At 35.4% G+C, this 14,106-nt stretch overlaps 1 protein-coding gene across 10 annotated transcripts in view; it reads left to right on the top strand.

The window, feature by feature from the left end:
* The window catches only part of RALGAPA1 (Ral GTPase activating protein catalytic subunit alpha 1), a 131,221-nt gene that overhangs the window by 83,326 nt on the left and 33,789 nt on the right, over window positions 1–14,106 (top strand). For all 10 annotated transcript variants that reach the window (XR_002466544.3, XM_021542694.3, XM_021542697.3 and 7 more), the window contains 3 exons: window positions 498–621; window positions 2,293–2,448; window positions 12,664–12,822. Coding sequence is in view for 9 of the 10 variants with exons in the window: in XM_021542694.3 (XP_021398369.1) it covers window positions 498–621; window positions 2,293–2,448; window positions 12,664–12,822 (439 nt within the window). In the remaining variant the exon portion in view is untranslated. The remainder of the gene's footprint in view (window positions 1–497; window positions 622–2,292; window positions 2,449–12,663; window positions 12,823–14,106) is intronic.

A 14,106-nucleotide genomic window follows, 5' to 3' on the forward strand; every position in this document is an offset into this window, starting at 1 on the left:
AACCATCTCCATTTGTTCCAATGTCTTAAAATAACCTGTCAACAGAAGACATTTAAGTTATTATGGTCTTTAAAAAATGTGTAAAGATTCTTCATTCAGTTGGACAAGCTGCATTTTCACAGTGTTCAGAAGGTACTGTTGTTAATGGGCAGTGCAGTGTGGATAATGCCCACATTACAGGTTTTGCCAATGTCAAAAGCCCACCTATTCCATCAGTAACTGGTACAGGCAGCATCATCCTGCATCTTAGATGTGATAAAAGGGGTAAATGTTGCTCATGTATAGCAAAACTTCAGGCTCTAGAGAAGATGACTCTAGAAAGGACAGAATGAGGGCATGAAAATATAGGGGATATCCAAAAAGAAGCCATGTAATTGTACTGTAATTCCACTATACGTTTTTTATGCTTTAGAAGCCATGCTCTGTTTGTATTGTTTGCATATTTTAATTTCATATTGCTTAAGGCACTTTCATGCAATGACCATTCTGTTTTACAGCCGAGAGACACACAAGATTGCAGTGTTTTATGTTGCTGAGGGACAGGAAGATAAACACTCCATTCTTACGAATACTGGGGGAAGTCAAGCCTATGAGGATTTTGTAGCTGGTCTTGGCTGGGAGGTATTTATTAAATGTTTTTATCCTAGGATTTTTTTGCAAAGACAATTACCAGTACCTTCATATATTGCAAGTCTTTGGCTCTTCAGCATTTCTCACAAGTACTGAAATATACTGGTTTAAAAATGGGATTTAGAGAAGAATTCATGTTTTAGTTTCATTAACATTACTAGCCATTTGAATTCAAGCTCTCAACAACTGAAGAAAGTCTGTGCAGGCTAAGATAATTCTTTAATGTGCAGTCCTGTACTTGGCTTTCATGGACTGATTAGGAGACATCTTGATTTTTCTGTAAGCTTGTAGAGTGTTAAGTCCATTGAAGTCTGAGCTTTGCTCAATTTCGGAACTTCAAAAAGTACAGACAAGCAGCTTCTCATATACTCTCTTCTTCCTGCCTTCCACTGCATGCATGTATCAGTTCACACACTCCACTCTATTTCTCTTTCACCAATCAGAAATACTGTGATCTACTCCATCATCTATGTGGACCTGCAACTCTTTAGTCACTCGTTCAATACTGTCATAAGGATTTCCTTTTTTCCATCTTTCTTTCAGATACACAGTATTAATTACCACTGTAAAGTTCAATTTGGCACTGTTGCACAGAATGCAAGAATAGCTTTTGGTCGTGGTTGGCTATATAGGAATCTGATGGTTTTTTGCTCCTCTTGCAACTTGTGCTCATCAGGAGTGTCCACATGAGTGTCTATCTTATTTATTCTTGGTGTTTCTTTACTCCGTAGGTATAAAAGGACACTACCAGATTAACTGTGTGGATAATGACTCTGACTTTCCCACAGGAACAGAGGAAAACAGCTACAAGTCTGCTGACTTTCATGAGCAAAGATGTTTATTTCCCACAATCAGGAGGAAAAAAAAACAACACTAGTACCATAAAATATCCTTCTTTAGTGGTTTAATTCTCTTAAGGCAGTATTAGCTAGTTTAAAGAGTTGCTCATTTGGGTTAATATTCCCTAATGAGATTCATATTCCCTAACATTTTAACATTAAATTCTGCATCCTTTAGTATCAAGAAAACAAATATATCACATGCAGGCAGAGATAAAATGTACTTACATCTGAAAAACAACTTTTTGTAGTCACTGCTTTAAAGGTGAAACATCACATTTAGCATGTTTCCTTATTTCAGTTGGACTATTTCCCATTGATCTAAGACTTAAAATCTTATTTATAAATTATCAGTTAATTTCCTGTGATTTTTTTTTTAATATTCACAAAATGAAAAATTCTCAAAAAAATATATGGAAGGTAATAAATTCCCTGTTACACAGAGTTTTTTATAGAGCTCAGGTCAAGGTTGATGTAGTATCAGAGAATTTTAAAAAATAAGAAAGCACATGTAAGTGACTACAGTCAAATGATCAGGGAAAAATGCAGTAAATATTATTTACACAATCTTTCCTCTTCTAACCTCATCTTTCCAGTAGGTTCTGTGGTGGCCATGGAATATAGAGTGCTAGTGCACTGTAGTTGATTTCCAGTCTAGTCTAGTCAGCAAGTCTGAACTCTTTTAGAAACAAAGTGTAACTATACTGTTGGGAAAAGGATCTTCACTTTTCAAGTTCAGTTGAAAGTTCATTTTAAAGTATAAAGAGTGTATTTATTACCTGATAATTTTTTTCTTGTAAAGTCTCATGGTCATTATTTCCAGGTAAATCTCACAAACCATTGTGGCTTTATGGGAGGACTGCAAAAAAACAAAAGCACTGGATTGACCACTCCATATTTTGCTACCTCAACAGTGGAAGTAATGTTCCATGTGTCAACAAGAATGCCTTCTGATTCAGATGACTCTTTAACAAAAAAGGTAGGTGTCTCTAAATAAACAGTGTTCTCTTGGTAATAAATTGAGAAATTAGAGTCAAAGAAAATCCAGTAATTTCTAAAAAAATCCGACACAACCAAAAAACACCATAAAATATCATAATATCTTTACCTGCTAAGTTGGTATATTCTCTGCCAATTTGTAATTTTACCATACTGGTGATTTTTACCATCACTGGAATTGTTGGCAAGAATATATGAAAAGTGCAGGGAAGTAATGGTTTGTATAGAAGGAAAAGTATTACGTCTGAATGATATCTTAGTACTTTTGAAACCTTAGATGCCAATTAAGAAGTACATGGTGAGTGCTTTCTGAGATGACTTTTTATTCACTTAAGGGTCAAGTGCAGGTTATTAATATAATTTTCCCTTAAAAAAAAACATTAAAAATATGAAGATGATGTTTATTGTATGTAAGGTGTATTGTCCTGGAGGAGGCACAGATTCTCAACAGTGATATGATCTCTTATAGCTGCGTTAAGAAAAAAAAAGGTGTTCTGTATTGGTATTTTTTTCTTTAGAATTTAATAAATTCCACATTAGTGATAATATGTTGCAGTCTCAAACATGTGTTCTACTGTAAATGAACAATTAGCTATCCTCACAACTGTCCCCCCATCCTGCATACATACATCTTCAGCTGTGCTAATCCATTCACTAGACACGTTAATGAGCACTGGTTGAAGTGTAATATTGGAGGAACTGAAACTGGTTGACCTCAGCATGGACTTTAATACTTGTAATTAAATTAGATAGTGGACAGTTAGTAAAGAGAGAAATAGTCATGCCTCTGGCAAGCTTCAATTATTAATGACTTCTTTTTTTTTGTGTTTAACTTGAAGAAAAAAATATTATTGTTCTTATTATAGACTGACTATGAATTCTAACTTCTCACTGTTCCATCTCAGGTTGGTTTGGTGAGGTTTTTTAATTAAAAATGCTTTTACTTGTGTTCCTATTATTCTGCATCCTTTCTGTTCTTTATTTCCTGAAGTAGAGTCGGGGTAATACTAAGGTTGTTAAATGATTTATAGTGGTGATTAATAGCAAAAATAACTCATTTTAAAATTAGATTGTTGCTACTGTTTTAATATAAAACTGTTGGGGGGGGATCTGTTTAAGTTGACTGGCTTCTTTATTTTTTAAACAAAAATCTGGTTTTATAAAACACAGCTTGTAATTAACCTTACAATGTTTGTTTATAATCTGTTTGAATTAGATAATTACAAAGTGTTGAAAAGAGGAAAGACAGGTCACAGTAAAAAATAATTAATAGTGAATAATTTGAAAATACTGTGGACTTCAGCTGAACACAGAGGCAAGATCTCATATCTGTTTCCAGGAGCATGTCATGAATGAGTGTTTTAGGTAGCTCAAAGAATGACCAGCCAAGGCATTGGCAAAAGCAGGTGTAATATTCAAATAAAAGTGTGACACAGGTCATTGGCAAGGTTCAGTCTACTGCCCACTGCATACTTGAAGCACACAGAGAAAAGTCAGACTAAAACGTAAAAATCAATCAATCAATCTAAAATCAACCAAATATGGTTTATGTGGAGGCAGGGTGTGAAAACAGGGTAAGCATGGGAAAGGGTAAGGATGAATAGCAATGAGGAATATCCTCCCAATGAGTCACAAGGTTCAGAGTGGATCCCCTTGCTAAACTTGGCCCCAGACTTGAATGACAGTTTAGGCTTAAAGCTTTTTCCAGCATGCAAACTTAATAGCACTTAACATTGATAGCTTAATTTATACAATTTAACAAAAGGTTCTATAGAATTTAAAAATCTAAAGTACTTGATCCCAGAGTAACAATTATAGTACAGTTGCTATAGCACATTTACACTTGCATGCACACAGATCTATGTACAAGGTGTATATACCTGTAAAAAATTCTCCTTTAATTCAGTGAACTACTCATGACAGATGCCTTTGCATCCTGTCAAAAAGTGAAAGGGGTTGATCCGTGAGCAGCAGGAGTATCAGCCCAGACTCCATTGTTGGCATTTGGCAGCGATCTTCTAAGTACAGCAGACTTGAGAGTTTGCTGCCTCTGAGGTGTGTTCTGCTCAGAGGGAGATTGCTGGCTGCAGCCAGGAGAGCTCAAAGGGTCTCACTTCCAGCCACTGTTTATAGGGGTGCAAGAGAGTTGAATTTTGTCATAGTAATTTTCCATTCTGTACACAATTTTAGTTGGTAACTTTCTTTGAAAGTTTGATTACAACTTGGATTACCAGTTCCACTTGGACTGTTATTTATGCAAGAAAAACAAGTTTCCAAGGTTGTTCATTAAAAAGCAGGAGCTCATTAGATTGCACAAGCTCCTGGGACCAGACAGTGTTTCTGATACACTAAAGAGGAGCTTAGCCCATGTGCTGTTTGTCAAGGCCAAGGCCCAATGAGGATTTCTAAGTCCAAGGGGGTAGGTAGGATACACCACCACAGAGCACTCTGCATCTACATACAGCTGTTCTTGCCAGGAAAGCTTCAGTGCTGGTCCAGGCTTCCTGTGACTCAGCTTGTGAAAATTGTGTCAGCAGGGCTTCTTCACAATTCCAGCTTGCCACAGGCCTGTTTCTCTCCTGCTTTGCCAACAGTCTCACTCATCAGTGATTTGGAGTATTTGTAGAGTATATGTAGAGTGTATCAATAGATTGAGATTATATTTGTGCCTCAGCTACTGGTTGACTGTTAAATCAAACTACTTTATTTCTTTGTGGGTTTCTTTCTCAGTGTGCTGGTTTTGTCCTTTTTCAGAATATTTTCCCAAGAACAGAGGCTTGTGAGCCTCTCTCTCTGTTTCTCCTCCCTTCCCTAACAGTTTTTGGCCCATTCCAATCAAATCTAATAATGTTTAAAAACTGTTCATTTTGTATATGTTTAATGATAATATGTTAATTAAAGGAAACAGAGTTGGTGAGACTTTTAGTGCTCCTACTCAGCAAGTAAAGACTTCATGGGAAGAAGTATTAGATATTAAGGACCCAGGAGCAAAGAGAGATGTTAAGAAATTCATCTTAAACCTGAAAGAAACATCAGCTGAAGTTTACATCTTGGGATAAATTAGCAACTGCTATCAGGAGACATGAGTAGGAAAACAGGCTTAATTCATTTACTATTTCTGCAAATACTCATGCTGCTTGGACTGAACATATCAGCAAAAGGGTTGTGTTTTATGAAATCAGCTCATACACACTGTGTGTGTAGCCATGTGAGTGCTAACAGTTCTAATTGCTCTGAGTGCATGTACTGTTTGTGACCTTCAGAGAAATTTGGGATTTGAGCTTCTCTAGAGATCTTTCATGGGATCTTTTGTCTTGTTTTATTCAATGGGAGAAAAACAAGCAAACTTGCAGTAGTTGGCTTCAAATGGCTGCTGGTTTTTATATTGTAAATGTGCCTAGAGGTACATGATAGGTTCATCTTATAAATGGAAATTAAATTAAATTACAACAAAACTTCTTCCTGCCAGTTGAGCCACTGTAAAATCAAGATTCTGCTGTTTCAGGGACTAAGCCATTTTAAAACCGATTTTCCATCAGTTTTAGAGAGTAGTAAATTAAACTTTTAAGTGTTTCGTTACCTCTGAAGCATTTGTTTCTGAAGATATGAACAAGAGCAAAAAAAGACATGAATTCAAGAACCGAGGAAAAACTTCTGATTCTGTAATGGAACTCAAGATTGAAATAAGTATGTAAAACAACTATTTAATTTGCAAACACAAAATCAAAGGTTTAATGCTGATAATGTAATCCATTCTGGTTTTGTTACAATCAAAAGTTAAAGTAAAAAATATTTACACTAACATTACAAGAACAAGCTTGCAGAGAATATGAGAACTAAATAATGTGAAGACTCAGTTCACAGAATGAGAAAGGTTGTAGAGGCACATAAATGAGCTATCACCTGTCTAGTTCCTCTTTCCTTAGGAGAAACTTCCGAAAGGATGAAGGCATTGTAGGTGAGAATTTTATACATACAGTATGTAAAAAAAAAAAGGAGTAATGTTGTTAGTGATTAGAATACTAATTTAATCTTGAGCTTTTGGTATATTACACAATTCTAAGTGGTGCATGACATGATCCTAACCACAGCTCCCAGTACTTACAGTTGTTTTTATTGTGTTGCTAACATGTACTGGGAACTTGAAAGTTTATAGATGTGAATTATTAGTACAGTATTTTTTTGAGTTATAATTAGAAACACATATTATTAAAAACCCAAACCAAACAAACAAAACCCTCAAACACACCATAGTTATTGAAACAAAGTTTTGTGAAAGATTCATCTAGAAGGTACATGCACTGTAGACAGTAGTGCTGTTAACATTAAAAGGACAAAAGTAGCTGCATAAAGCCATTCTTTTATATATATCTGCTCCTTTTGTTCTTTTTGTAATAAACACTTTCATTTTTCAAGAAGACAAAAGTTGAGGCTAGCTGTTCTATCAGAAGAAAATATAATAGCTTTTTTCTGCCTCCTTTAGGTAAGTGGGTATTAGAAATTACAGTAATTTTGGCAAGAGTTCAAGGGTTAATGTAACAGATAAATAAAAGGAATTTTCAGTAAATTGAGCCCTGCATTATTTCAGTTGTCTTGCCTTTCCAAACCTAACTCATTTAATTTTAAAAAGTAAATACTTAAATTCTTCCTGACAGTGTGCTTTGCTTTTACTATCGTTTATTACTTCAATTATACTTGGTATCACTTAGAACAATCTGCCATTTGGAAATTTCAGTATAGCCTGCAGCTTAGTTTAAAGTCTGGCTGCTATTGTAACATGTACAGCATATGACACTAATGTATCAAAATTAGATTTGATCATCCCTCCTGGTTATATTTATTTCACGTTTCTTTTGTATTCAGTTAACATAAATGTATTAGGAGAGCTGACACATGATGATGGTTATAGAGTAAGAATATTTTAAAGTATTTTGAGTTAAATTTGAAATTTCAGGTAACCTAACAGTCAGTCATTTTTATATATTTGTTCTAATGGAGTAGAGTTTCAAAGCAAGACTTAAAAAAAATCTGTTTGTCTCTTTTATCTCCTCAGGGCTGTCTTCCCGACAGCTCAGGTTTAAAATGGCTAAAACAGAGCTCTTAATCTCTTTCTCATTGCCACCTTCCCGGATCACCACAGATAACATGACCATTGTGCCTGTCACTTGTGCCCAATAGCCTGAAATCATCTTTAATTTGGTCCACTTTCTGGATTCTTACATTCATTGTGTGCTTATGACTGTTCTTTTTCCCACCTAATGTTTCTTCCAACATAGCCTTTCCATACACACACTTAAAATTTACTCTCTATATCATAAACTGTTGTTTTGATTGCTGAACCTTCCTTTCTCTGGTCTTGACACTTTCATTGTTGAAGAATGCTGATATAAACAATATTTTTCTAATCTTTAACACCTTTTTACATTTGTAAAACACCTTCTTTGCATTTGTCCATCACCATGTTTTGTGTCATGTCTTACGCTTAGATAATGGACTCTCTAGGGCAGTGTGATCTGCATTTAGAGTGTTAGAATACTCGTGTGTAAATTATAACTACAGTAATTTCCAGTGTATCACCAGCTCAAAGTATAACATTATTTAAGGACTTTTTTATTATTTATATTATTGCAGTGACTTACTCTGGTACTGATTTGCACTTTGTTAGGCTTACTGTGATGTAAGCACATTAGTAGTTGTAAATTCAGGAAAACAAGGTCAGGAAATAAGTATGAAGACAGCTGGTGGTGAATTTTGAATAACCACTAACACAGAATTCAGTCTTGACAGATGTCTATTCTGTGCGCACCAAATCCCATTCTGTTAGGTAACACTGGGACCACACCTTCTTGGGAAGTCATGTTTTTGTCTGTCCTTAAGGTTTCAATGAGCAGAGGTAGTTGTAGCTCAGTATGTTTCTCCTACTGGTGTCAAGGACACTGAATTCTGTGACACTTTTAATTCAATACAAAGAAATACAAAGAATCCAGATTAAAATTGAAGGGGTCAGTCTCTGGTTCTCCTGTGGTGTAATAATTACAGTGAATGATGGATTCTCAAAATGTTTGCTGTGCTTGCAGGAGATCTTGGTTGTCTAGCACTGCTGAATTTCAAGGTTCTCAAATGAAAAATTGAGAAGAAATCTGAAATTCTTCTTTCTAAAAGGTTTATGCTAAACCTAGCAGATGAATAAGCCAGGAAAGCTTTTCAAGTCAATGTCATGTATCAGATCTCTTCCATGAATCAAGTGTTGTTGATGAGTCAAGTTACCACCATTTTTACTTTTCAGAAGCTTTTCTTGCTGACCAAGGCAAGGACATCTGAAAGAAGCAAAAAGGACAGAACAACTTCTGAAAAAACCCTTGTTCCCTTGTCTATTATTTTTGTCAGACATCCGACCACCTATAATAGAAACAAAGTTTTGATCCTGGGTACTTCTCTTTTTTAATATCGCCGTTAATACTTTATACCATCATCCACCTACTTGCTTCCTCTGATTTTGACTCTTAATCCATTACATGTCACAGAGATGCCATTATGCATTTTACTCAAACTGGTCATTGCCAGATCATTCTTGACAGGAATCATGAAGTGAAATACATTTGACAGGAGCTGGAAATCTGAAATAATCTCATACATTTTCCTTTTCCTCTGAAGAAGTTTCTGCTTTTAGCCTGGAATGTATTCTCACACATATATATGAGTATTAAGCAAACTTTGAAATTGCAAAGAAAGGTCGCTGATGGCTTCAGTACACTTGGCATTCAAAAATATGTACCCCTTGTCAGTAATCCTGCTGAAATAACCACACAGTACACTTTTATCACAGCAAAATCTGTTTCAGTCTAACGCGAAAGCATGCCTCAGTAGCGATGCTCCATCTGGGTAACTTTCATAGAAGTGCAAGAACTTGTATCCTGTCTGATTAACTGCAGGTATCAGTAACAGGTACACAGTGGCAACCTTTGACAAATGAAATTCAGAGGCAGTGATGCCCTCAAGAAGCTGCAATATCTAAACTCTCTATATATTTTGGATCTTAAAGCTATTTATTTGCTATTTACACTGTCACCATCACTTGTTTGTAATAGTCTATAAGCTTATTGTCTCTGATTCCAAAGATGGCAAGTAAAGGAGGAAAAATTATTTTAGTAAATAGTTCGATATTGCTGAATTATAAGTGGTGCAGTGCAGTGATGGTTTATCAGCCTCAGTTCTGCTTTTTGCAGTTGGTTCAATTAGTTCAGTCAGTGCTCCAGATGGCCATCCCTCAATCTAGGATCATGTGGGTTTTTTACATTCCACAACACTTCATGTCCAAACTCATTTGCCTCATGCTTTCTCTTTGCTTGGGCAGCCTCATTTTCCCTGAACTTTTCACTTCTTTCTATGTGCAAGCCTGTCAGTCCGTGATACCTTATCATTGTCAGATTTCCACAGCTAGTTTGACTGTCACTTTGCTCACTTCGATAAGAAAGCAAAATGGGAATTTATTTTTTTAATCTGAGGTGCAATTCCTCGCTGACTTCTCTGGTGATATAGCCAGTTTAAGATGTGACAACCCTGCTTTCTGCTCCTGTCATGCTTCAAAAATATGTGCCAACAAGTTATTTTCTTGGACTACGTTTGAGACCAGTACAATGAAATGACCTGAATTTAAAACAAGAACCTGAATTTAAAACAAGAATATATTTTCCCTGCTCGGATCATGTTTGTGATCCATTTAAAAAATTGTCTCATGCCTGAAGAGAGAAGTTGGTTAACTGTGGCCAAAGGAGAGGAGGCCAAGAATAATGATTTATTAGACAGTGATGCTAGAGGAGGCTGAAATGAAGCTGAGCCTTGTGTAAACTCAAAAGATAGAACTCTGCCCTGATGAAAATCAATGGGTGGTGCTGTTCTGGTGCTACAGTGCAAGGTTTCTTTAATTAGTGTTTTGCTGCAAAATAAAAAGTAAGAAGGAGAAGTTGCTTTTTTGGTGATTTTGGGGAGTTGAAGGGATTTTTTAGTTGTGTCTTTTGTTTTGTATTTAGTTGTGTGTTTGTTGTATTTTAGCAAATCCTCTAAGCTATAGCCAGGAAATAAATAAAGACTAAGTGTGCTTCTTGTCACTCTCCTACTGCTCTTAGTGACTTTATTGCGTTCTACATCTACATGAAAGGAGATTGTAACAATGTGGAACTCAATCTGCTCCCCCAGGTAACAAGAGACAGGACAAAGAAATGGCCTCATGTTACACTAGGGGCAATTTAGTCTGGATATTAGGAAAAACTAAACAGAAAGAGTTGTCAGGCATTGGAACAGGTTATCCAGAGAAGTGGTGGAGTTGGCATCTCTAAAGGTACTTAAAAGATGTATAGATGTGGTGTTTAGTGACATGGTTTAGTGATGAATTTGGCAGTGTTAGGTTAACAGATGATCTTGATAATCTTGGAGGTCTTTTCCAGCCTAAATGATTGTATGATTCTAAGGTAGGAGAGGGTCAATTTTGCAATTAATTGTCTTTTATGATGCTTGTCATAGTAAAGTGTTATCTAGGGGTCCTTCAGCTGCTGTTTGTTGCACATCAGTCATTCAGGTTGCTGTCTGGCTTTATTCTAACTTAGTAAAATAAAGCTCAATGTAGTAAATGTTCATATAACCAATTTTTTTGCTGGGTTGACTTTAAGTGTTGGTGCAGGAGTGTCCCTAAGTAAGTGTTGTTCAAAATAATTCAGCCATCTACCCAAGGGGCAAGAACAGCTGGTTTCAAAGGCACCATGGCCCTTTAAGAGTAGGTGTATGTACAGTCTGGTCCAGACAAAACAAATTACTTGTTGAACATCAAAGAAGAGAGAGGATATTGAAGCCACCTGTCCTTTGCCCAGTCCAACACTGAAGAAAATCCTTTTTTTAATAGAAATACAACCCTCTTCCTCATTCTGATATAATTTAAAGCTAACAAAGAAGAGCAGACTCAGCTTATTTTTCTAATTCTTTTTGTGCCTTTTTTTTACCTTTTTTTTTTTTTTTAGTCTGCTACTGACGATTGGTGTAGGCCTTCCAATAAGACAAAGGCAGCATTCCAGGAGGTTTTGTAAAATAAAGAAGTGAATAATTGCAATTAAATTTCTCTGAAGACTATGCATGTGTTTTGCTTTTATTTAATGTACAATTGTGTTCTAAAAGTGCTATGGCAAATTGTTGCTTTTTTATATAGAATAGCTTCTTGTACATGCTCAGAATGGCATTTGTATGTTACATGTTAAATAGTGCAGTCCTTTGTATAACATCAAGGTGATTGTTTGACAAGTTCCATCTACCTAAAACTCTGGAAACAAGCTGAGAGCAGGGGTGAAGACAATTGTCAATAACTGGTGATGCATTAGGAGATAAAAAAGATATTCCAGTTTGAATTTTCAGAAATAACACTTACTGGAAAGAATGTATTTGATCAGTATACATAAAGCCTCTCCACATGATGTGAACATTTGTTTGTCAGAAGTGTTTTGGTTCTTCAATCAGATAATTCCAAAGTGTTCAAGGAATTCCTTAGTCTGGTTATATGATTACTTCTGAGGATACAGCATGGATTTTGAGGAACCGATTTGGCCATTCTGAGCCAGATCAAGAACAATTTCATAGTTTCTAGGGGAGCAGGGTGTTATTTTTACAAAGATGTCCTGGTTTCATGGAAAATTAGCATTTATCTTAGTTATTCTGGGAGCTGTGGAGAATACAGTAGCTATTCTCCTTTAAAAGCTTTTTGTTTGTAGTAGGCAATTTGGAATTTGGCTAGAATGGTGATGTTAACTTTTAAACAGATCTCCATTCATTTACTTTGGAAGTTCATACAGAATTTAGTAATTTTCTTCCTATCAGTGATGTCAGTCTTGAACACATTTTAGTAAATCAGGTTGAATTATTCTGCATTCTTGAGATAATATCAACAAAATTTTAGCTTCCAGTAGGAGACATATATTCATGTATCTGTTAATTTAAATAGAAATCAACACCAATATATAAAAATCTATAGCACAAACCAGTGCTGTCAACTAATACACTGAAATTTTAAAAGAGCTGTTGTGTAATTTGGTTATTTTACTAATTTTTCTAGTGGGTTTGTTTTTTTAAATATTTATATTTAATATAGCTGTATGGCTATAGAATATTAATTAAGACTATTCAAACTGATGGCATTTTATCCCTGATTTTCCAGCTAAGACATTTAGGAAATGATGAAGTACACATTGTCTGGTCAGAACATACTCGAGATTATAGAAGAGGAATAATTCCAACAGAATTTGGTGATGTTCTTATAGTTATCTATCCCATGAAAAACCATATGTTCAGTATCCAGATTATGAAAAAGCCTGAGGTAAGGGTTTGTTTTCTTTTGTCTTTCCTTTGTGTGTTTACCATGAACTGAGTTTTGTTTAGAATCTGAGGTTTGAGTGTAATAGATTGACCCACAACGAGGTGATGTCTTAAGCATGGACAGTTGCAGTGGTGGTAGGAGGGAACAGCTCAGTGAGTACAGTGCATAGTAAAATAAGTAACTTGAAATTGCAAAGGCCTGATGCTGTAAAGCATATCTACTAACAGCATAATCTGGAAACAAAGCTAGAATATTCTGCATAGTAATTTAAATATTACAGTAAACTTATTGAGCTTTTTTATCAAATTTGATACATAACCAAGGTTGTTAGAATAATGGCCTGTTCCAACTTCCTCCACGTCATATTCCCCTTTTTCCTCTCAAACCTATTTTTTACTTTCTTCTTATTTCTGCACAAGAATTTGGAGATTAATTCACTAAAGCAAAATGACTCAGCCCTTAGGCATAAGAACACACATTCTTTTTAATGACTGTTCTTCAAATGTCAGTGTTGGCCCTGTTCTTAAAGCAGTGGTTTAGGGTTGTGAACTCTAAACTGACTGAGTAAAAGTGGTCATGAGTTTTTATACTACCTAACTTCTGTGTGTGATGTCACTTGCCATGAATTTCTATACTTTGTAAAAATTATTACAAGTAGTCATATTAATCAATGTGGTATGGCAGAAATAGGATTGCCTCATAATGATGATTGCCTCTATCTATTGATAGGAATGAAACAATAATCAGTCTTGTTATTGTTGGATTACTTACATTTTTAACTAATAAGTATATTCTTTTACTATTTTAAATACAAATAGTTGTATTATTGGGAGCATGCAGGTTAAGAAGGAAAGCAAAAACAGCTGAAAACAGGGATTGTTGTTAGTCCAAAAAGAAGTCCTTGTATGTCAAAAAGTGCCTTCCATTAGATTTCAGTATTCTCAAAACTATAGTAAATTACTAATGGGAAAGATAACACAGGGATCTAAAATTCTTTTGCAGCATTTGTTTCCTTTTATCAGGAAGAATATTTAATGTATACTCTGCACCCTTTGCTGAGCTGATGCACAAATTTTGCTGCTTTTCTCCTGCTTTATGTCAGCAGCTTCAGAACTTATTAACTTGTAAAGGAAATTAAGATACTTAATACTGAACGTTTGTTTTGTTTTGTTTTAATTGCAAAATGATGATGGATTAGAGAGATATGTAATGCCAAAACATAAGATCTATCTGTTCTGTTCACCTAGAACAGGGAGCTAGCTATACTAAATATTGCAGTTTTCT

This window comes from Lonchura striata, chromosome 6 (assembly GCF_046129695.1).
Source record: "Lonchura striata isolate bLonStr1 chromosome 6, bLonStr1.mat, whole genome shotgun sequence".
NCBI lineage: Eukaryota > Metazoa > Chordata > Aves > Passeriformes > Estrildidae > Lonchura > Lonchura striata.